Source organism: Delphinus delphis, chromosome 2 (genome assembly GCF_949987515.2).
Source record: "Delphinus delphis chromosome 2, mDelDel1.2, whole genome shotgun sequence".
Classification (NCBI taxonomy): domain Eukaryota; kingdom Metazoa; phylum Chordata; class Mammalia; order Artiodactyla; family Delphinidae; genus Delphinus; species Delphinus delphis.
This window is the reverse complement of record NC_082684.1, coordinates 11,488,992-11,514,102: the sequence shown is the minus strand read 5'-3', so window position 1 is coordinate 11,514,102 and position 25,111 is coordinate 11,488,992. Positions and strand designations below refer to the sequence as shown.

The 25,111-nt window shown below is 35.5% G+C and overlaps 1 protein-coding gene across 3 annotated transcripts in view; it reads left to right on the top strand.

Annotated features, from left to right (window-relative positions):
* Positions 1-25,111, top strand: part of UNC79 (unc-79 homolog, NALCN channel complex subunit) — a 201,779-nt gene that overhangs the window by 25,203 nt on the left and 151,465 nt on the right. For all 3 annotated transcript variants that reach the window (XM_060003340.1, XM_060003338.1, XM_060003341.1), the window contains exons 5-7: positions 17,445-17,509; positions 23,611-23,699; positions 24,318-24,358. In XM_060003340.1, the coding sequence (XP_059859323.1) occupies positions 17,445-17,509; positions 23,611-23,699; positions 24,318-24,358 (195 nt within the window). The remainder of the gene's footprint in view (positions 1-17,444; positions 17,510-23,610; positions 23,700-24,317; positions 24,359-25,111) is intronic.

The following is a 25,111-nucleotide window of genomic DNA, read 5'->3' as shown; positions in this document are numbered from 1 at the left end:
CAGTTAGTGTTTGTCTGAAAATGTCTTTGTTTTGGCTTGATTTCTTAAAGATATTTTCTCAGTGTATAGAATTCTAGATTGGCATTTTCTTTCAGTACTTTGAAGGTATTTAATGATCTTTTTGTTTTCATTTTTTCTGTTGAGCTGTCAGTTTTTGCTCTTTATTAAATTGAAGTATAGTTGATTTACAATACTGTGTTAGTTTCAGGTGTACAGCAAAATGATTCAGTTTCATATATATATATTATTTTTCAGATTCTTTTCCATTATAGGTTATTACAAGATAATGAATATAGTCCCCTGTGCTATACAGTAAATCCTTGTTGTTTATCTATTTTGTATATAGTAATGTGTATCTGTTCATCCCATCCTCCTAATTTATCCCTCTCCCACCTTTCCCCTTTGGTAACCATAAGTTTGTTTTCTATGTCTGTGAGTCTGTTTCTGTTTTGTAAATATGTTTGCTTATGCTGTTTTTTAGATTCCATGTATAAGTGATAACGTATAATATTTGTCTTTGTCTGACTTACTTCACTTAGTATGATAATCTCTAGGTCCATCCATGTTGCTGCAAATGACAATATTTCATTCTTTTTTATGACTAGTATTCCATTGTATATATATACTACATCTTTATCCATTCATCTGTTGATGGACACTTAGATTGCTTCCATGTCTTGGCTATTATAAATAGTGCTGCTATGAACATTGGGGTGCATGTATCTTTCCAAATTAGGGTTTTTGTTTTTTCTGGATATATGCTCAGGAGTAGGATTGCTGGATCATATGGTAACTCTATTTTTAGTTTTTTAAGGAACTTCCATACTGTTTTCCATAGTGGCTGTACTAATTTACATTCCCACCAACAGTGTAGGAGGGTTCCCTTTTTGCCACACTCTCTCCAGCATTTTTTATCTGTAGACTTTTCGATGATGGCCATTCTGACTGGTGTGAGATGATACCTCATTGTAGTTTTGATTTGCATTTCTCTAATTTTAGCGATGTTGAGCACCTTTTCATGTGCCTGTTGGCCATCTGTATGTTTTCTTTGGAGAAATGTCTATTTAGGTCTTCTGCCCATTTTTTAATTTTTATTTTTTTTATTGAGCTGTATGAGCTCTTTGTGTATTTTAGAAATTAAGCCCTTGTCAGTCTTTTCATTTGCAAATAATTTCTCCCATTCTGTAGATTCTCTTTTCATTTTACTTATGGTTTCTTTCGTTGTGCAAAAGCTTATAAGTTTGATTAGGTCCCATTTGTTTATGTTTTCTTTTCTTTCCTTTTCCTTGGAGGATTGATTTAAGAAAATATTTTTATGATTTATGTCAGAGAATGTTTTGCCTATGTTCTCTTCCAGGAGTTTTATGGTATCATGTCTTATATTTAAGTCTTTAAGCCATTTTGAGTTTATTTTTTTGTATGGTATGAGGGAGTGTTCTAACTTCACTGATTTACATGTGGCTGTTCAGCTTTCCCAACACCACTTGCTGAAGAGACTGTCTTTTCTCCATTGCCTCCTTTGTGGAAGATTAATTGACCATAGGTGTTTGGGTTTATTTCTGGGCTCTCTATTCTGTTCCAGTGACCTATATGTCTGTTTTTGTGCCAACGTTTGTGCCAACACAATGCTGTTTTGATCACTGTAGCTTTGTAGTATTGTCTGAAGTCTGGAAGGGTTATGCCTCCAGCTTTGTTATTTTTCCTCAGGATTGCTTTGGCAATTCTGGATCCTTTGTGGTTCCATATAAATTTTAGGGTTATTTCTTCTAGTTCTGTGAAAAAGGTCACGGGTAATTTGATAGGGTTCACATTAAATCTGTAAATTGCTTTGGGTAGTATGGCCATTTTAACTATATTCATTCTTCCAATCCAGGAGCATGGGATATCTTTCCATTTCCTTGAATCATCTTTAATTTCCTTTATCAATGTTTTACAGTTTGCAGTGTATAAGTCTTACACCTGCTTGGTTAGATTTATTCCTAGGTGGTTTATTTTTTGGATGAGATTTAAATGGGTTTTTTAAAAAAACTTTCTCTTTCTGATATTTCATTGCTAATGTAAAGAAATGCAACAGACTTCTGTATGTTAATCTTGTATCCTGCTACCTTGCTGAATTCATTTATCAGTTCTAATAGTTTTTGTGTTAAATCTTTAGGGTTTTCTATATAGAGTATCATGTCATCTGCATATAATGACAATTTTACCTCTTCCCTTCTGATTTGGATACGTTTTATTTCTTTTTCTTGTCTGATTGCTATGGCTAGGACTTCCAATACTATGTTGAATAGAGTGATGAGAGTGGGCGTCCTTGTCTCATTCCAGAATTTGGTGAGAAGTCTTTTAGCTTTTCAACACTGAGTATTATGTTGGCTGTGGATTTGTCATAAATGGCTTTTATTATGTTGAGATATGTTCCCTCTGTACTCACTTTGGGGAGAGTTTTTATCATGAATGGAAGTTGAGTTTTATCAAATGCATTTTCTGCATCTATTGAGATGGTCATGTGGTTTTTGTCTTTTGTTGATGTGGTGTATCACACTGATTGATTTGCATATATTGAATCATCCTTGAGACCCTGGGATGAATCCAACTTGATCATGTTGTATGATCCTTTTTATATGTTCTCGGATTTAGTTTGCAAATATTTTGTTGGGGATTTTTGTATCTTTATTCATCAAAGATATTGGCGTGTAATTTTTTTTTTGGGTAGTGTCTTTGTCTTGTTTTGGTATCAGAGTGATGGTGGATTCATAGAGTGACTTTGGGAGTTTTCCCTCGTTTTCATTCTTTTGGGAGAGTTTGAGAAGGATAAGTATAAGTTCTTCTTTGTATGTTTGATAGAATCCCCAAATGAAGCCATCTGGTCCTGGACTTTTGTTTGCCGGGATTTTTTAAAAAATCACAGATTCTATTTTACTTCTTATGATTGGTCTATTCAAATTACCTGTTTCTTCTTGATTCAGTTTTAGCAGGCTGTATGTTTCTACAAACTTGTCCATTTCTTCTAGGTTTTCTATTTTATTGGCATATAACTGTTCATAGTATTTTCTTATGATTTCTGTTTTTGGATTTCTGTGGCATTGGTTGTTATTTCTCCTCTTTCTTTTCTTATTTTGTTTATTTGGGTCCTCTCTCTTTTCTTCTTGGTAAGCCTGGCCAGAGGTTTGTTGATTTTATTTATACTTTCAAAAACCTAGCTCTTGGTTTTATTGATATTTTTCTATTTTTTAAAAATCTCTATTTTATTTATTTCCTCTCTGATCTTTATTATTTCTTCTCTTATCTTTATTATTTCCTTCCTTTTGCTGACTTTAGGTTTTGTTTTTTCTTCTTTTTCTAATTCTTTTAGGTGGTGGGTTAGGTTGTTTATTTGGGATTTTTCTTGTTTTTGAGGAAGGCCTGTAATGCTATAAGCTTCCTTCTTAGGACTGCTTTTGCTGCATCCCATAGATTTTTTTTTTTAATTTAAAAAATTTTATTGAAGTATAGTTGATTTACAATGTTGTGTTAATTTCTGCTGTACAGTGAAATGATTCAGATATATATATATATATATATATATATATATATATATATATATATTTGTCTTTTGTTGCATCCCATAGATTTTATATGGTTGTGTTTTCATTGTTGTTTTTCTCAAGGTATTTAACAAGTTTCCTCTTTGATTCCATTGTTGACCCATTGGTTTTTTTAGTAGCAGGTTGTTTAGTCTCCATGTGATCATTTTTTCTCATTTCCTTTTCTGTGGTTGATTTCTAGTTTCATGCCAAGTTGTTGCTCTTTTGAAGGTTAAACTGCCTTCTTTTTTTCTTTTGAAAACTATTCTTTTTTTTCCTATTTGATTGAAATTTTCTTTTTTCCAGTTTTATTGAGAAATAATTAACATGTCACTGTATAAGTTTAAGGTGTACAGCATGATTGTTTGATTTGTATATATTGTGAAACTATTATTGCAGTAAGTTTAACTAACATCCATCATCTCATATATCAACACAAAGAAAAGAAGGAAAGGAAAAAAATTTTTTCTCCTTGTGATGAGAAATCAGGATTTACTCTCTTAACAACTTTATTATATATCATACGGCAGTGTTAACTATAATCATCATGTTGTACCTTACACCGTTAGTACTTATTTATCTTATAACTGGAAATTTGTACTCACAACTTCTTTATCTGTTTATCCATTGATGGACACTTAGGTTGCTTCCATGTCGTGGCTATTGTAATAATGCTGCTGTGAACATGGGGGTGTAGATATCTTTTCAAGTCAGTATTTTTGTCTCCTTTGGATATATTTCCAGAAGTGGAAATGGTAGTTGTATTTTTAACTTTTTGAGTGTTCCTTTTACTGTTTTCCATAGTGGCTGCACTAATTTACAATAGTGCATGAGGGTTCCCTTTTCATTACATTCATGTCAGCATTTGTTATCTCTTGTCTTTATTTTATTTTATTTTATTTTATTTTTGTGGTACGCGGGCCTCTCATTGTTGTGGCCTCTCCCGGTGTGGAACACAGGCTCTGGACGCGCAAGCTTAGCAGCCATGGCTCACTGGCCTAGCCACTCCGCGGCATGTGGGATCTTCCCGGACCGGGGCATGAACCCGTGTCCCTGCATCGGCAGGCAGACTCTCAATCACTGCGCCACCAGGGAAGCCCTCTCTTGTCTTTTTGATGCTGGTCATTCTAACAGGTGTGAGGTAGTATCTCATTGTGTTTTTTTTTTTTAATAGATCTTTATTGGAGTATAATTGCATCACAATACTGTGTTAGTTTCTGTTGTACAACAAAGTGAATCAGGCATATGCATACATATAGTGAATCAGCCATATGCATACATATATCCCCATATCCCCTCCCTCTTGAACCTCCCTCCCACCCTCCCTATCCCACCTCTCTAGGTCATTGCAAAGCACGGAGCTGATCTCTCTGTGCTATGCTGCTGCTTCCCACTAGATAACTATTTTACATTCGGTAATGTATATATGTCGATGCTACTCTCACTTTGCCCCAGCTTCCCCCTCCCCCACCATGTCCCCAAGTCCCCTTGTAGTTTTAATCTGCATTTCCCTAATGACTAGTGATGTTGGGCACCTTTTCATGTACCTGTTGGCCTTTTGTAGATCTTCTTTGGAAAAATATCTATTTAGGTTTTTTGCCCATTTTTAAATTGTTTTCCTCTTCTTTTTTGCTATTGAGCTGCATGAGTTCTTTATATATTTTGGATATATGGTTTAAAAATGTTTATTCTCATTCCATAGGTTGTTTTTCACTTTGTTGAAGGTTTCTTTTGCTGTGCAGAAGCTTTTTAGTTTGGTGGAGTCCCACCTGCTTATTTTCGATTTTGTTGCTTATGCTTTAGGTGTCATATCCAAAAAATGATTACCAACCCCATGTCAACGAGTCTTACTCCTATGTTTTCTTCTAGGATTTTCATGGTTTCAGGTCTTACAGTTAAGTCTTTAATCCATTTCAAGTTAATTTTTGTGAGTAGATAAGGATCCAGTTTCATTCTTTTACATGTGAATATCCACTTATCCTAGCACCACTTATTGAAGAAACTGTTTTTTCTCCATTTGAGTACTCTTGGCTCCCTTTGTCAAATATTAATTGACCATACATGCTTGGGTTTATTTCTGGGCTCTCAGTTCTATTCCATTGCTCGTATGTCTGTTTCTATGCTGGTACCATACTGTTTTGATTACTATAGCTTTATAGTGTAGCCTGAAATCAGGGAATGTGATGCCTCCTGCTTTGTTCTTTTGCAGGATTTCTTTGGCTGTTTGAGGTCTTTTGTGGCTCCATATAAATTTTAGGAGTGTTTTTTACATCCATAAAACATGCCATTGTAATATTGACAGAATTGCATTGAATCTATAGATGGCTTTTGGTAGTATTGAAATTTTAACAATATTAATTCTTTCAGTTCATTAACTTGGGACGCCTTTCCATTTATTTGTGTCATTGATTTCTTTCATCAACGTCTTTTAGTTTTCACACTAGAGACCTTTCACCTTCTTGGTTAAGTTTATTCTAAGTATTTTATAGTTTTTGATGCTATTGTAAATGAAATTGATTTCTTTATCTCTTTTTCATAAAATGCATTGTTAGTATATAAAAATGCTACTGATTTTTGTATCTTAATTTTTTATCCTGCACCTTTACTGAATTCATTGATCTAACAGTTTTCTTGTCAGGTCTTCAGGATTTTATATATATAAAATAATGTCATCTGCAAATAGAGACAGGTTTATGTCTTCCTTTACAATTTTCATACATTTTATTTCTTTTTCTTGCCTGATTGCTCTAGCTGGGACTTTCAGTACTAGGTTGAATAAGAGTGGTGAGAGTGGGTACTTTGTCTTGTTCCTGATCTTAGAGGAAAAGCTTTCAAGCTTCCACCATTGAGTATGATGTTAGCCATGGGCTTGTTATATATGGCCTTTATTATGTTGAGATATTTTTCTTCTATGCTTAATTTGTTAAGAGTTTTTATCATGAATTTTGAGTTTTGTCATATGCTTTTCCTGCATTTGTTGAGGTAATCTTATGATTCTTTTCTTTCATTCTACTAATGTAATGTATCATATTTATTGATTTGTGTATGTTGAACCATTTTTGCATTCCACAGATAAATCTCACTTGACCATCGTGAACGATCCTTTTCATGTGCTGCTGAATTCAGTTTGCTAGTATTTTATTGAGAATTTTTGTATCTATATTCATCAGGGATATTGACCTTTAGTTTTTTAGTAGTGACCTATCTGTGGTCTCCTGAATATCTGGTGTGTTCACCAACGTTCCTCACTTTGGCTACATTGGAAATACAGTGCATCTCTAGCACAATGTGACCTATAAAATCTCTGTTCAGCTTTCAAGCATTCAGTATGTGTTCTCTGCTAGTCCTTGTGAAGTTTTTCTGTGAGACCATGCAGTTTAGGATTAAACCAAGGACCTGAGGCGCATCCTTACACAGATTTATGGGACCTATTCTCTGGCACTCCCTGCTGTTCTCACTTTGCTTACAAATTCCAGTTGCATTAGCACTTCTTCACTCTGATGTTTCCTCTACCCACTGAAAATGCTAATTACTAACTGGGTTTCACTTCTCTTTGCTGCAGTTTGCAAGTGTTCCCAGGCAGAAAACCAAGGTGAATGTAGAACTTAATTTGCGTGTTCCCCTCTTTTCAGAGAATTGCAATCTTGTGTTAAAATCTATGCCCAGTGTCGGAAACAAGTTGCTTTATACATTTTGTCCAGTTGAAGGGTAAGTCCAGTACATTCTTAAAACATCATGGCTGTAACTGGAAGTTCCCTTATTTCTTCAGTAATGGCTTATACCATATTCTCATCCTTCTTTCTGGAATTCCAATGACACATATGTTACATCTTTTCTCCCATGTCTTCTATGAATATTTTTTTGTATTCTCCTCTCTCATTTCATCTTTCTGTGCTTCATTCTGAATCTTTTTATCTGACTTTTCTTCCCCATCATTAATTGTTAACTTCCCAAATGTATTCTTAATTTTGTTAATTGTATTTTTAAGTTCTAGAATTTCCATTTGGTTCTTTAAAAATTCCAATATCTGATTATATTCTCTGTCTCTTACTTTATAGAATATATTAAGCATAGTTATTTTAAAGTCTTTTCCTGATAACTCAATATTCCAGATCTCTGGAGATTCTGATTCTATTGTCATTTCTTTTTTTTTCTTGTCTTTGTATTTTTTTAAATAATTGTGTGCAAGGTATTAGATAGAAAAACTATGGAGTTAATTTGAGGTTTAGGATTAAGTTATGTTTCTTCAGAGAGTATTTGTGTGTTTGCTTCTGGCAGGAGGCTGTAGAATTGGTAACCCAGGTCACTTTAATGCAGCTCAGAAAAAAAAATCTGTGGTCAATTCTTGAGATGATTTGAAGCTGGTCTTCAGTCCCTGTGAGGGGTGGTCTATTTCTGGTTCCTCTTTACTCCTAGGTGTGACCTTTTGGGACCTCTACCCACAGCCCAGGGAGATTTTTAGGTTTCCCATTCCTTGGTAGTCACCCAATTCCAAATTTAGTTCCCCTATTTCAGAGAGTCTGTTGAAATCTGCTCATCTTGTGGAATTGGCAGAAAGAGAAATAGGCAAAGGAGAAAGAGTGGCCTCAAATGCCAGGCCTACCTTTTGGCAATCCCATTTTCTTTTGGATCATGGCCCCATCATTCTCCCATACAATTCTCTGGGTTTTTGTTTGTTTGTTTATTTCCTTTTGCATTTAATCTCGTCCGGTTTTCTAATTGTTCTCATTAGGAGAACTGACTTGAATTTATTTGTCTATTGTTTCTGGAGAAATGGAACCCAGACTTTTTTTAATGTAATATTTTCAATGGTGAAATGAAGGTCATATATATTTTTTGAGGTCAGGCATATTTAAGAATGTCTTTCTGTTTCTTCACACATGAAAGTAACCTCTGCCTCACTGTGAAAAATATGTAAAAAGTGCTTCATAGTTTCCTGGAATTTCAGAGTTATAGAAGACAAATCTTAGACCAGTGATTTTTATCTGTTACAGGAGTTACCTTTCTTGTTCTTAATTCTTGGAGCCTTATCTATTTATTAAAAAAAACCCTTTTCTTAAATATTTCTATATAAGTATCTTTTCATTAATTTCTATAATGTGAAGAACACTTTCAATCTGCAAATTCAGGTCCTTTTTTCAGGAAATTTCACATTAATGAAATTTTAAATTATTGCTTTCTTCAAATTGTCTTGGTTTATTTCTCAGGAACACCTGTAACTCATAGGTCATGTTTTCATTTTCTGTGCTGTGTAGCTGTTAATAGCCACTATTTTCCATACATTTGTCTTTTCCTCTATATTCTTAGTTTTTCAGGTTGGTTTACTCTATAACTTACTTGACTTTTTCCCCAAATCAGCTCTATTTATTGCACTGAATGAGGGTCTCTAATTTTGCTATCTACTTTAATTACGTTTATCATGTCTCTTACCTAACTCTGTTTTTATCTCATTCTGTTAGTGTCCTATGTCACCCTGAATTTCTGTGACTGTCTACTCTTGTTTTTATAGAGGTCTTATGTTCTTGCTTCATGTTGCAGATGCCACACACTTTCCTAAAATCTTTTGATTCATTGACTAGATAATTTTCAGACAAATGTTTTCTCTCAGGTTTCAGTATACTATTTCATTTCCTTTGAAGTATACATTTGGTTGGTCCTTCATTTTTTTAAAAAATCAATTTTGTTGAGATATAATTTTCATGCAATAAAATGACCCATTTTAAGCATAGTTTGATAACTTTTGACAAGTGTATACACTAATGTAACCAAAGCTGTAATCAACATACAGGACATTTCCATCACCCCACAAATATCTCCTGGTTTTATTTTCAGTCCATCCACCATAGGCAACCACTGATCTGCTTTTTGTCATTATAGACTAGTTTTGCCTGTCCTAGGATTTCATATGAATGGAATCGTATAGAATGTACTATTTTTGTGTCTGCTTATTTCACTCAGCATAATGTTTTTAAAATTTATCCATGTTGGTATATAAGTAGTTCACTTTTTAAAATGTTGAGTAGTAATGCATTGTATGGCTATATCAGTTTATCCATTCACTTCTTGATGAACATTTTACCTATTATGAGTAAAGCTATAAACATTCATATAAAAGTGTTTTTATGAAGATATACATTTATTTATTTTGATAAATAACTGGCAATGAAAATGCTGGATTATATGGTAAGTGTATTTTATAAGAAATGTCCAAACACTTCTTCAAAAGTGGTTGTACCATCTTATACTCCCTCCAGAAGTATATGAGAGTTCTAGTTCTATATTATTATCAACACTTGGGATTGTTGGTCTTTTAATGTTAGACATTCTGATGGCCAAGTAGTAATATCACGTTGTTGTTTAGTTTGCATTTCTCTGATGACTAATGCTAATGAACATCTTTACAGGTGCTTTTATATATATATATATATATATATATATATATATATATATATATACACATATATTTTTGAAGTTCTCAATGAAATCTTTTGTTCATTTTTAAATTGGGTTGCTTGTCTATTATATGTCCAAAATAGAAGACTTTTTTCAGATATATGTATTGTGAATATGTCCTTTTAATCAGGGGATTTCCTTTTCAGGTATTTCAAAGAGCAAAATTTTCAAATTTTGGTAAATTTCAGTGTATTGATCCTTTTTCTTTTATGGTTCTTTCCTCTCCCCTAAGGTTATAAGGAAATTCTCCTAAGGTTATAAGGAAATTCTCCTGTGTATTATTCTAGAAGTTTGTAGTTTAAGCTTTTACATTTAAGTATATGATCCATTTGGAATTAATTTTTGTATATGGTGGGACGTAAGGGTTGACTTTTTCCCGTAAGGATATCCGATTGTTCCAGTTCAATTTGTTGAAAAAATTACTCTTTCCACATTGAATTACCTGGACTGTTTTGTTGAAAACCAATAGACCACATATGTGTGGATCAGTTTCTAGACCCCATATTCTATTTCATTGTCTGTCCTCTCACCAGTATCACACTATCTTGATTACTATAGTTTTATAGTAAATCTCGAAATTATGTAGTGTAAATCCTCCAGATTTGTTCCTTTTCAAAATTGTTTGACTATTTTTAGGACCTTTGCATTTTCATAGAAATGTTACTATCAGCTTGTCAGTTTCTACAAAACAGTCTGATTGCATTTTGACTGGGATTACATTAAATATGTAGTTTAATCTGTAGTTTAATTGACCTCCTGAGAAAAGACTCAATATTGAGTCTTCTGATCCATAAACGTGGCATTTCTAGCCATTTATTTAGGTCGTATTTAATTTCTGTCAACAATATTTGCTAGTTTTCAGTGTACAGGTCCTGTAGATATTTTGTTAAAGGTATTCCTAAATATTTTATTGGTTTGGGTGCTATTATAAGTAGTGTTTTAAAATGTAATATTCTACTTGTCTATTGACATTATTTATATAGATATAATCGATTTTTGTATTTTGACTTTTATATCCTTGAACCTTCCTAAATTCACTTATTAATTTCTGTAGCTTATTTGTAAGTTTATTAAGATTTTCTGTATATATGATTATGCTTTCTTGAAAATAAAGATAATTAAACTTTTTTTTCTTTTAATTTGTATGTCTGTCTGCCTGCCTACCTGCCTGCCTGCCTCCCTCTCTCTCTCTCCCTCCTTCCATTTCTTTCTTCCCTTCTTCCTTTCTCCTTTTCTTCTCTCATTGCACTGGCTCATAACTCCAGTTCAGTGTTGAATAGAAGTGCTGAGAGTGGATATCATTGTTTTTTTCCTTCATCTGTAGGGGGAAAGTGTTCAGACATTCACCATTAGACATGATGTTAGCTGTAGGATTTTCACAGATGCTTTTTATCATATTGAGGAAGTCCTCATCTATTCATAGTTTGCTGAGAGTTTTTATCATGAGTGAATGTCTATTTTGGTCAAATGTGTTTTCTCCTATTAGATGATCATATGACTTCCCCCCTTAATTCTGTTAATAAGGTGAATTACATTGATTTACTTTGCAATGTTAAACCAACCTTGCATTCCTGGGATAAATTCCACATTGTTGGCTATATTATATTGCCAGATTCAATTTGCTAATTTTTTGTTAAGTGATTCTGGTCCTGCATTTATGAGGGATATTGATTTAGTTTTCTTTTATTATAATGTTTTCATCTGGTTTTGTTTATAGAGTAATGCTGGCTTCATAAAATGAGTTGGAAAGTGTTTCCTCCTCTTCTATTTTCTGAAAGAATTTATGTAAGATTTGTATTATTTATCCCTTTAATAATTAATAGTGAATCCATCTGGTAAATCCATCTGGCCTTGGGGCTTTCTTTGTGGGAAGGTTTTACATTATGAATTCAGTTTAACAGTTATGGGGCATTGAACTGTCTACTTTTAATTGAGTTGAATTTTGTAATTGTGTAACCAAGTTTTTTGATGAATGTGGGCATTTTATCCAACTTGTCCAATTTATTGGCATGTCTGCAGTATCTGCAGTGATGTCCTACCTTTCATTCCTGATATTGATAATTTACTTCTTCTCTATTTTTTTATTCATCAGGCTACCTAGGGGCTTATCAATTTTATTGAACTTTCCAAAAAACCCAGCATTTGGTTTTATGACTTTTTCTGTTGGTTTTCTGTTTTCAATTTTATTGATTTCTGCTTCTATCTTTATTATTTTCTTCCTTCTACTAATATTTAATCTATTTTTTTCTTTTTCTATCTTATTAAGTAGAAGCATGAATCATTTATTTTGGACCTTTAAAATTTTCCAAAATAAGAATTTAAAGCTATAAATTTCCCTTTAAACATTCCTTTAGTTGCATCCTACAAATTTGATATGCTGTGGTTTCATTGTATTTCAGAACAGAATATTTTATAATATTCCTTGTGATTTCTTCTTTGATTTATGGATTGAGTAGAAGTATATTTTTTTAAATGTACAAATATTTGGTGATTTTCCAGGTATATTTTTGTTATTTATTTCTAGTTTAATCCTATTGTGGTCAGAGAACATACTTTATTCTATCACTCCATCTAAATTTTTGGAGCTTACTTTATGAATGTGAATATTGTCTCAGTAAATGTTACCTAGACACTGTGTCTGTTCCACAGTGATTGAGTGGAGAATTCTATAGTTATCAATTAAGTCAAGTTGTTGAGAATGTTGTTCAAGTCTTCTATTTTTATTGATTTTTTTTGTCTGCTTGTTTTATCAATTACTGAGAGAGGATTGTTCAAATTTACAACACTAATTATAGACTTATTTCTCCTTTTAGTTCTGTTAGTTTTGCTTCATGTAAATTGAAACTCTATCTTTAGATACACACGTATTTATGACTGTTATGTTATCTTGATGAATTGACATTTTCATCAGTGTGAAACATCCTCCTTTGTTCCTGGTAATATTCTTTGTCCTGGAGTCTACTTGTCTGAATTTATATAGACACTCCAGCTTTCCTATGACTAGCATTTAAATGGTATAAGTTTTTCTATCGTTTACTTTTAACTTCTCTACCTTTGTATTTCAAGTGTGTTTCTCACAGGCAGCATATATTTGGTCATGCTTTTTGAAAAACTTAAATCCTATTTGACAATCTCTGTCTTTTAGACTATTTACATGTAATGTATTTATTGTTTAGGCTATTTATACTTAGTGTAATTATAGATATGGTTGGGCTTGAGTCTATCATCTTGTGCTTGTTTTCTATTTTTCCCATCTATTCTTTGTTCCTTTTCATTTTAATATCTTGCCTTCTTTTGGTTAATTTTTACTATTCCATGTTTCTCTTTTTAAATTGTTAGTTATACCTTTTTTTAAAAAGAATACTCTACAGTTCTACAATTACAATATGCACCTTTAACTTCATAGTCTACCTTCAAGTAATATTATACTAGTTTACACGTATGCAAGAATCCTGTGCACTTTCATTTCCCCTTCCCATCCTTTTAGTTTTTTATCAAATATTTTACTTCTATATATATAGAAAGTTGTTTGTAGTTATTCACTATATTTATCATGCTCAGAACTCTTTATGCCTTTGTGTAGGCCCTAGCATCCATCTGGTATCATTTTCCTTCAGCCTGAAGACCTTCCTTTAGCTTTTCTTGTAGTGGAACTCAGGTGGCAATGAATTCTCTTATCTTGTGTTTGCCTTCAAAGAGTCTTTATTTCATATTCATTTTTGAAGAATATTTTCACTGGGTCTAGAATTACAGGTTGACAGTTTTTTTCTTTCAGCCTATTAAAGATGTTGTTCCATTGTCTTCTGGCTTGCATTGTTTCTGACGAGAAACCAGTGATCATTCTTATCTTTGTCCCCCTGTAAGTAATGTCTTTTTTTCCCTGGTTGTTTTTAAGATATTTCTCTTTATCATTGGTTTTCATCAATTTGATTATAATGAGTGTTGGTGTTATTTTCTTTGCTTTTATTTTGCCTAAGATTCATTGAGCTTCTTGGACCTGTGGGTTTATAGTTCTCATCAAACTTGAAAAAATTTGGCCATTGCTTCTTCAAATTTTTGCCTCCATCCCCACCCCCACAACCTTGCTTCTTCTGGGCTTTTAACCACAGGTATATTGCCTGATGTTTTCCCACAGCTTACTGAAGCTCTATTTATTTTTCTTCCAGTACTTCAGTTTGGGTAGGATCTGTTGTTACATCTCTGAATTCACTGATCGTTTCTTCTGCATTGTCTAATCTTCCTTTAAGCCCATTCCGAGAATTTTTAATTTTTGATATTGTATTTTTAATTTTTAGAAATTCCATTTGGTTGTTTTATTATGTCCTGCATCTCTGTCCTCATTGTGTTCATGTTTTACTTTGAATATGTTTATAATAGCTGTTTTAAAATCTTTGTTTGCTAATTACCTCATCTCTGTAGTTTCTGGGTTTGTTTATATTGGCCAATTTTTTCTTCCTAATTGTGGGTAATATTTTCTTGCATAATATTTTCTTCCCCTTTCAAATATCAAGTAATTTTTGACTGGATGCTGGACTTCATGAACATTACATTATTGAGTGTCTGGATTTTGCTGCCTTCCATTACAGTGCATTGAAGTTTGTTTTGGCAGCCAGCTTACTGGTGGATCAGCTTGACCCTTTCAAGCCTTGTTCTTATATTTTCTTAGGGTGAACCTGGACTAGCCATTTCCCTAATGTTAGTTTAGCTCAACTACTAAGGTGTGACCTCCTAGAGTCTCAATTGAATATCGCAGGTTTTCACTGAGTTCCCTCCACTCTGGCCGGTTGAATCTCAAATATCTCTCAGCCCTGTATGAGATGTAGGAATTATTAAGCTTACAGATCCCCCGTAGTTTTCTCTAAGCAGCTTAATGGAGTTTTGCCTTACACATGCTCAGCTTAGTGTAAAGCCAAAGACCCAAAAGGATTCCTACTCAGATATCTGGAGCTCTTTCTTTGCATAGATCCCTCGTCTTTGGTACTCTACCCAGCAAGTTTAAGCCGCTTTGCCTTTCTAAATTCTTTTTTGTCCCCTCAACTCAATGAAACCACCCTACTGTGCTTATCTTTCTACCTCTAGGCCCAAGACCTGGAACTTGCTTCCAGGAAGAGACCAAGGGTAATTGTAGGATTCATTTCATTGTTTCTTCTCTCAAAGGTCATTGTCCTGTACTACCTGTAGTCAGGTTTCTTAAAACAGTTGTTTCATGTATTTTTTAGTGTTCTAGTTATTTATGGTAAGAGGGCGAGTCTAATACAAGTTACTCTGTCATTTTTGGAAGCAGAATTCTTGTCTGCCATGGTTATGCTATATTTTTGTTTTTATTTTCAAATAAAGGGAGGTCTGTCATGAAAATATTTGCCATATGGTAAGGTATGTAGATTGTCCTTGTATCAGAATCAACTGTGTTGCTTTTCCCAGTTACAGATACCTGGGCTGTGAGGTTCCAGGCATCATATTTTAAAAACCTTTACAGATGATTTGTGATACAAAACAAAAGCCAATAATCACTGATCTAGTAAGCTTAAATCTAGTGTGACTTTGGTGAACTTAAAGGAGGTATTCTACAACCTGTGCTTAAGTTAGTGACATCCTGTAAAAATAGAATAAAAAGAGGAGTAGGACCTCCTAGATATCCCCACCATCCACATATAAAGCATTGATTTCTGGCAGAGCAGGAGTTTTTGGAGCTCTGATCAAGTGCTGTGGCCATTTCACGTTCTAATTTGTTGTACCTGTGCCGTAACAGTTGTTATGTAGTTTAAATATTACTTTTATCTTAAAATGTCATGAGCTTTTTCTTAATATTTATAAAGTGATCTGCAAATATTCTCATAATACATGGATTCAGAGATGGTTAGCAGATTTCATCTTGTATGCCAACTCTGTTTTGATTAGTGGTGACTTCCTGGAGCTCAGTGTTGAGAAAGATTTTAAGGCCAGTTCTAGACTCAGCAGGAAAGAATGCTCTTATCTGTCATGAGTTTGGGATTGGAGGAATGGGGTACACGTTCCATGTATTTGCAACTTCTGTACTGGTTGAAGGCACTCTTTTTTCTCTAGATTTCTCTAATTACACAAGAAAACTTGTTGCTACTGTATCTTGACTTTTCCACATGTAGGAAACAAATATGGAATGTCTTTATTTAAATTATTTCTTCATTCATCCATTCTTTACTCATTCATTTCCTCTTTCTTTCTCTCAAAAGATATAATCAATATGATATTATGTTATTATAGTAGTAGTTCTACTTCTTTTTAAATAAATAGACCCATTGTGTATTTTTTTTAAGGTCACTGGTTCTGTTGACCATATTTTCCTGAATTCCAAATCAGACACAGAGTCTTATTCCTGGTCTAACAATAGCATAGAAGAATTGAAGTTGGGACACTCTTAGAAAATTTTACAAAATGTTCAGAGCACAACTTAGGCTCAGATCATTAATAACAAATATTTTTGGATTATAATTAGACATGTAACTAAGAATATCTTCTCATCTGCAGATTTTTATATATTAGGCCAACCATGGTCCTATAGGATTAGAATATGGCGATTTAGAAAAATGTCCTACTTTCAAACATAAAATCCTATTGCATTTTTTTTTATGGTGGAATATTGTTAGCTAAGTGCCTTGGGCTACAGAATCATCTGGATGATGAGAAGTAATTGTAATTCTCTTTCTGATCTGTCTCAGATCACTTGGTTCTTGTCCTCATTCTGTGTGTATACTGTGTTGAGGAGTTGGATATTAGCACACTAGCAGAGGTTTAGACTGTGACTAATGTGTGAGAGGGACGCATTTCGTTCGGGCAAGAAACTCATCTTTTCAGTCTCCACATTTAATGGGGATGGGTGGGAAATGGAATGGTGGAGGTTGCCTTACTACTCATTTCCGTTATTATTAATCTGAAACACTTCCTGGTGCCAAAAATCTAGGATGTTTAGCATAGTATACTATAGTGAAAAGAGCACAGTTTTGAGAACCAAGAGATATATGTTCTAGTCGTAGCTTTTCATTTACTAACTCTGTGACCATAGCAAACTACTTAACCTTTTAAATTTTAACTTACACATAAAATGAGGTTAATAATCTGCTGTATCTATGGCACAGGGTTGTTGGGAGGATCACGTGAAAACACAGATGTAAAAGCTTCTAAGAATTTACTAATGGTATATCATTGTGAAATAATATTATGGTATTGGGTATGCCACCTTATATTAGCTTGTCTCTCCCCATAGGAAAATGGATGGGGTTGTGATATCTTTGCTTAATTTAAAAATACTTCATAGACTGAAAAAAAAATAATTACTTTAGGAAACCTTCTGATGATGGTTCTATTTAAGGAAAACTAGTGAAGTATCTGCTGTGTTTTTCCTAGGGCATGAATAATTCAGTGAGAAATACTCATCAGCTATGCTTTGCTTTACAGCTTGGAACCCCATCCACTGCCAGCACACTGAATGCCACAATGCAATTAACAAACCAGCTGTGAAGGTACTGTTTGATTAGACATGGTGCTGTATTATATTGTCAGTGGTCAAATTATCAGGAGCAAATTGCTGAATGAAATGGAGATTGCATGCATCCTTCTCTGTAAAGCAGAAGCCTGTACTCTGTGGTCATCTCAAATGACTGTTCTCTACTTGGATCTGACTGTACTCTGGTGGATTGGTTCAAGACAGAGCAATGAATAGTGATATCTGCAGATTTGACTCTGAGTTCATAGCCAAGTGCTGTGGAGAACTGCGCTAATTATCAGAATAATTCTGGTGAAACACTTACATAGTCCTTGACTGATTTCTGTCTGGGCTAATAAACTCAGGGGAATGTACTTTGGCCCTGTTTTCATGTGTTTGCTACAAGTTATGAGTGGTCTAGTGTGTGACTATGTGAATTCAAGAGTCGTAGGACAAAAACAGATAAAATTGTTAAGTCTTAGCTCAGATCACAGATGTGACTTAGTTGAAATGACTGAGAGGTAGTTGGACAGCAAACACATGGAAAATTACAAAAGAGGTAAGGGAACAGTGGTTTAGAGAGGTCAAGTCACTCTCCTAAGGTCACGCAGACAGAACTAGGTACCTTGACTCTCAGCCTTATTTTTTTCCTACCACATCTAATTGGTTCTGTCCTGTTATAATCCTGAATCTTTGAAGCAGAAAATTAAGAAAAATAATTACACCACTTAACAAAATTACTTTTGGTATATTTGTTGGATACAACACTTGGCTGGAGAGACCTGTGTCTGGATTTACAAGGGTTAATTTTTAAATTCTGAGGAGTGGGAGTTAGGTCAAGTGATTAGAGTTCAAGTTGCTTTTTAGAACCTATTGTCAAGGAAGTTTGCCTCTCTTGTTCTATAGAGAGGTAGATTGTAAAGATTATCAAATAATAGAAAAATAATACTCTAATTTTTAGAAACAGAGTAGAAGAGGTAAAATGAGATATAAAAAATATAAATGGAACCAAAAAGAACTCTAAATGGAATAAAACATGTATTTCATATACCAAAAGTGGCACAGGAGTGCCAGTTATCACATTGTCATCTAGATATATCTTACCAACAAAGAACATCCTTATATTATTATGCTTGATCTCTGCTTTTGATGAAAGTAAATTGAATGAATTTATGCTGAGAAAGAGCAGGTGAGGGTAACCCACCAATGGAAGCTTAGTCCTCTCCCATTCTACGATGTGTACTCTTCCTCTGAACTTCCATAAACATTTGGGGTTCAAAGGTACTTTTCTTTGGTGTGAGGACATTTTGAGCTAAACACAAGTGAGTTCATATAGTATTCAGCTTAATTCTTCACAGTGGTGAGACTTTCACAATTCCCGTAGTTTCTATATCTGTCCTTTCCTCTTTCTGCCTAAGTTACAGTGCCCTCTTTTCGTTCACCCAGACATCAACAGAAAGGAGGTACTGAAAATCTGTTTAATTTTTCCAGTTATTTTTTCCTTGATTTTATGTCAGACTGCATTCTCGGGAGTCCTCTGACTTCCTGATTAGTAATGGTTTTTGGCTTCCTTCCCGCAGAAGTCATCATGAATTAGAAATTCTCCCTCTCTTTAGGCCCAGTCTACTCCTCTGGCCTGGCCTCACTTTTCTCACAGGCCATTCCCTATAGCCAGTCCTCCAGGATAAGCCAAACCATCCCACTTTCTGTCATTTTTTAATTGAGGTAAAATTCACATAACATAAAACTAACCATTTTAGAGTGGACAGTTCAGTGGCATTTATCACAGTCACAATGTTGTACAACCACTACCTCTATCTAGTTCCTAAACGTTTTTCTCACCCCCCCAAATTTTACTTTCTCAATCCCAGTTTTCTTAAAGGGCTTCCTTTTACATTTTCACTCTATGCTTCCCAGAAAGGGAATATTCTTGTTGTCATTTCCTGTGCAGAGGCTGTTTTTGCATGACCACCGGTCTGGCTCAGGGTTATTCTTTCTTTACAATATGAGCACTCCACAAACCCACAGAGATATGAGCATATGACATGTAAATCAAGGGTACCCAACATCCAGATGCTTACAGAATAATGTTAAATGAAAAAGAAATTATGAAGTGTACAGTATGATGCAAATGTAGTTTAAAAATCACATATATGAATTTTATATTCATCTTCATAATGAACACCAACCAGTAATTCTCATCAAAATATTACCAGTGATTGCATTGAGATGGAGGGTTAATGAGTTATTTAAATTTTCTTCTTTCCTTTTCTTCATTATCTGAAGCCTTTACCTTGGGCATGTATTATATTTATAGATAGAAAATAACTATTTTTAAATGTAACAGTCAGATGTGAACATATTAATGTGGATGTAAACTGACCTGTTCAGTGCGGAACAGGATTGACACTCCTAGCCACAAATCTGAAGGGTCATGTTAATTCATTTAACATGTCAGAGGTCAACTAGCTAACCTCTAATGACTCTTTACAGTTCTAACATCCTAGGAGTTTTTACTTTGGAATGGAATGAAAAAATATCTTTACCTGACAGAGGTATCAAGGACTCATTAGAAATGAGAGTAAAGTACCTATGCTGAAGCAGAGGTCTACATGGAGTGCATGGGAAAAACTCAGGGAAAATGGATCTATTTTCACAAAAGCCTAATATCTCCATAATAGTGAGTTATACCTCTAGGCAGTAATGAACCAAACTTGGGTCTGCTCGCCTGTGTGCAGTAAAGCCAGTCTACTGATACCGGCTGGTGGTGAAGGAAAGCACAGCATTTATTGTAAGGCGCCATACAAGTAGTCTGGGACGGCTAGTGCTGAAAACACCGTGACTCTCTGGTGGGTTTCAGCAAAGCATTTATAAAGGCCAGGTGGGGGCAGGGGGGAGGGGTCGCAGGGTCTGTGATCAGCTCCTGCACAGTTCTCCAACTGGTTGATGGTGAGGTAACACGGTGATGTCACAGGGGTTAACATTATCAGTCCTTAGGTGCCAGTAGGTCTGGGGGCTACAAAGTGCTCGTGATCATGAAGTAGTTAATTTCTTCCATTTAGTGGTGGTTTTAGAATCTGTAAAACAACTCGGGAAATGTTCATCAGATACTGTTATATAACTAGGTATTTCGGAGAGGAGCTACAGCAGAGGATATGGGGGAAGGGTCTGTCTCGGGAAGGCCCCATAAGGTCCAAAGTACTTTTAAGGCAAGAGCCAAAAGTTATGATAGGATCCTAAAATGAAAGTATGTTGGAAATTATAGTTCATTATATCCCACTCTGTTTTTTGGTTTTACTTGGTCCTATTTGAAAATCACTTTATGAAATACTTGAATCCCAGATAATTAGCTAACACAGGAGTCAGCAAACTATGGCTGCAGTTAAATATGGCCTGCTGCCTGTTTTTGCAAGTAAAGTTTTATTGGAACACAGCTGTGCTCTTTTGCTTACGTATTGTCTCTGGCTGCTTTTATGCTACAACAGCAGAGCTGAGTAGTTGTGACAGAGAACTTATGCCCCACGAAGCCTGAAATATTTACTTCCTGGCCATTTACAGAAAGTTTGCCAATCCCTGATTTAACACACCACAAAGTAGTTATTCACTGTATCAAAGGAAGCATGAAAGTTACCTAAGGAAAATTTTCACACTGGGCCTTTAGCACCAGGGAATATATAATTTACAGATTTTGATGGTATAATTATTTAAGTTTAGGAATTCTAACTCTTACTTCCCCAACCATTGAAACTCCTAAGGGTTTTAACTTTAAATGACAGGCTGCTTGGGTCATAAGTTCAGTTCATTTATCCCCTTCAAATCATTAAAAAAAAAAAAAGCCTAAAGAAAAGGCAGAGTGAAGTTCTAGAAGAATTTGTGTACTAGGCATGTTAACTGCATACTCAGCTGTAGCATAGATTGATTACTTCTTGAAGGGCAGGAACAGAATTCAAAATGACTTTGAGACTTCCCTGGTGACGCAGTGGTTAAGAATCCACCTGCCAATGCAGGAGACGCAGGTTTGAGCCCTGGTCCAGGAAGATCCCACATGCCATGGAGCAACTAAGCCCATGTGCCACAACTACTGAGCCTGAGCTATAAAGCCTGTGAGCCACAACTGCTGAGCCAGTGCTCCACAACTATTGAAGCCTGTGTGCCTAGAGCCTGTGCTCTGCAATAAGATAAGCCACTGCAATGAGAAGGCCGTGCACCGCAACGAAAAGTAGCCCCCACTCACCGTAACTAGAAAAGCCTGCGTGCAGCAACAAAGACCCAATGCAGCCAAAAATAAAATAAATAAATGTTTATTTTTAAAAAAAGGACAACTTTGGTGGGACTTCCCTGGTGACGCAGTGGTTAAGAATCCACCTGCCAATGCAGGGAACACGGGTTCGAGCCCTGGTCCAGGAAGATCCCACATGCTGCAGAGCAACTAAGCCCATGCGCCACAACTACTGAGCCTGTGCTCTAGAGCCCACGAGCCACAACTACTGAGCCCACATGCCACAACTACTGAAGCCTGCGCACCTAGAGCCCATGCTCCACAACAAGAGAAGCCACTGCTATGAGAAGCCCGAGCACCACAACGAAGAGTAACCCCTGCTCGCCACAACTAGAGAAAGCCCGAGCGCAGCAATGAAGACCAGCACAGCCAAAAAAAAAAAAAAAAAGAGTTCAGTAAGTCATAGACATTTAAACCAATGCAAAGTACAAAATTCAGTTTTTACTAGTCATTGAATGTTTTGTCCATTTGATTTAAAACATCCAGATACTTGAAATATCCTAATGATCAATTTAAGATTAATACTTTAATCTCTGTACTTACACTAATGAAAATAGGCATAAATAACTCAAAATTGAACAGAGCACTACAGGGTTAAACAAACTACAGTTCATATGTGGAAAACAAAAACTACCTGAAGTTGAAAGTTGGATATATAGAACTTATTCCAGAGTAAGAAAAGTGAATCACTCAATGTTAGATTTAATGCTAAGTTTTCTGAATGAGGTCTATCTTGAGAAGCAAAATTCTCTACTGCCAGCATTTCGGTAACAGTTATGATTTTTAAATCTTAATAATACATTTTCCTTTTCCCAAAGAGAGATTACTGTGTTTACTGAATTAAAGAAGGAGTTACTATATGAGTAATACAGAAGCAATTTGAACAGCCACAGAACAGGATGATTTTTTTGTTGTTGTTGTTTTTTGTTTTGGGTCTTCGTTGCTGCACATGGGCTTTCTCTAGTTGCGGTGAGCCGGGCTACTCTTCGTTGCGGTGCGCGGGCTTCTCATTGTCGTGGCTTCTTGTTGCGGAGCATGGGCTCTAGGCGCACAGGCTTCAGTAGTTGTGGCACATGGGCTCAGTAGTTGTGGTTCGTGGGCTCTACAGTGCAGGCTCAGTAGTTGTGGAGCACGGGCTTAGTTGCTCCGCAGCATGTGGGATCTTCCCGGGCCAGGGCACGAACCTGTGTCCCCTGCATTGGCAGGTGGATTCTTAACCATTGAGCCACCAGGGAAACCCACAAGATGATTTTTTATCTTTATAGAATGAGGGTGGATTTCTTTTTTAAAAAAAATTAATTAATTAATTTTTGGCTGCGTTGGGTCTTCGTTGCTGTGCGCGGGCTTTCTCTAGTTGTGGCGAGTGGGGGCTACTATTCGTTGCGGTGCGCAGGCTTCTCATTGCGGTGGCTTCTCTTGTTGTGGAGCAAGGGCTCTAGGTGCACAGGCTTCAGTAGTTGTGGCTCAGTATCTGCAGCTCACGGGCTTTAGAGTGCAGGCTCAGTAGTTGTGGTGCACGGGCTTAGTTGCTCCGTGGCATGTGGGATCCTCCCAGACCAGGGCTTGAACTCGTGTCCTCTGCATTGGCAGGCAGATTCTTAACCACTGCGCCACCAGGGAAGTCCAGAGGGTGGATTTCTTGACACTATTTGTGACTTGAATTGCAAATAACAGAAGTGAAAAACCACAGCAGCCACATTTAAACCTCCAATGTGGGAAAACAGTTATAGGTTGAATGGGTTTTACTGAAAATATTTATTCTGCTTTGCTTTCGAAAATCTATTATCGAAACATTTGTGCGCTTGATATAGGGAACGTGATAAACAGGAGAGTTCATTCTGTCTTTTCATGTGTTTCAGATGTGTATAGACCCCTCCCTGTCTGTAGCTTTGGGTGATAAACCACCCCCATTGTATCTCTGTGAAGAATGCAGCCAGAGGATTGCAGGGTAGGTATAAGAAAAGGAAATAGGGCTACAATGAGAAGAGAAGAATAATCACTTCGACTTAAATTGGTTGTTACCTTCATTTTCCCCTAGCCTCTCTGTTTTTTAAAGGTTAGTTTGTCAGATATTTAATATATATCAAACTTTCATTTGAAAAGATTTCAGCTCTGAAAAATTGCAGTATTTCTCTCCATGTGACAAGAGAAAGCAATTCCACTTAATAAAGCAGCTCCACTCTTCAATTGACCCTGTGAAAAAGGCCGCAGAGAAAAAGAAAAGAAAGCTGTGGTTTTCAAACATGACATAAAATTCATATGGGTTTTCTATGCTTGTTCGTTTCACAGAATCACACTCAGCTTTGTACAAATCATGCTGTATTTTGGTTGACTTAATTAGCATCTGGAAAGTATCATTTAAAGATAACTGAATATGATGAAATGCCAATAATTTATAATTTAGATGGAATGCATTAGACATTTAAAAAGTTTATTATGATAGTGCTCTTAATTACACATCCTTTATATTAAAAGCCTTTTAGCAATAGCGTGCAGCTTATAAGCATTCATGTGGAAGGGTAACATTGCAACAAAGTTCAAAAATGAATTCTGTTTTTCTTTATAGGGACCACAGTGAATGGTTGATTGACGTTCTTCTGCCACAAGGTATGGCTTACTTCAGAAGGGATGAATAATGAGTAATCATGACTAATGGCACCGTTGATTTTTCTCCTTTTGTACTGTTTTATTTTACAAAGACAGCAACCAAAGTATTACTTTCTGTGCATATTCACTGATAAGAAGCATGATATCAATGTCTTGCTTGTAATATACCCACACATTTAATAATGAGGGAAGAGGTATCATCTCCACCACAATTAGAGGTAGGTGTTGGAATTAGGATTCTGTATGACCAAAGCTGGATTCTGCCTTAAGGGGTTTTCTGTGTATATAACAGGTGTTGCCTGCAAGTTTGCTGTGCAAGTCAGAAAGGAAATAAGGAACATCAGTGAGAAGAGCATAAATAATGGGTCTTTCTCTTGCCACGGTTACCAGCTCTGTGTTTTTAGGGAAAATTATTTAATCGCTCTGAGAGTCAGTTTCCCCTTCAGTAAAATGGGGATAAATATATCTGACCCATCTCAGTCAAAAGACGAGATTGTAATGCTTGCAGTTTGCTAGAGTTCTGAAAGCTGTGCCTGATAAGTTGGCAGGTTGCAGACAGAGTGTTTCCCTACACATGGGGAGGCAGGTATTCCAGCCACCTAATTGCAGGATGAAATGACCAGGAAAAATACTTAGCAGAGGAAAGATGAAAAGTGGAAAAAGCTGGGGGCATACTGAGCACAGATCAGGCACCCAGGAAGAACTTGATCTATAACTTCAGAGGTAGATAATAAAAGAATTTTTATGAAAGGC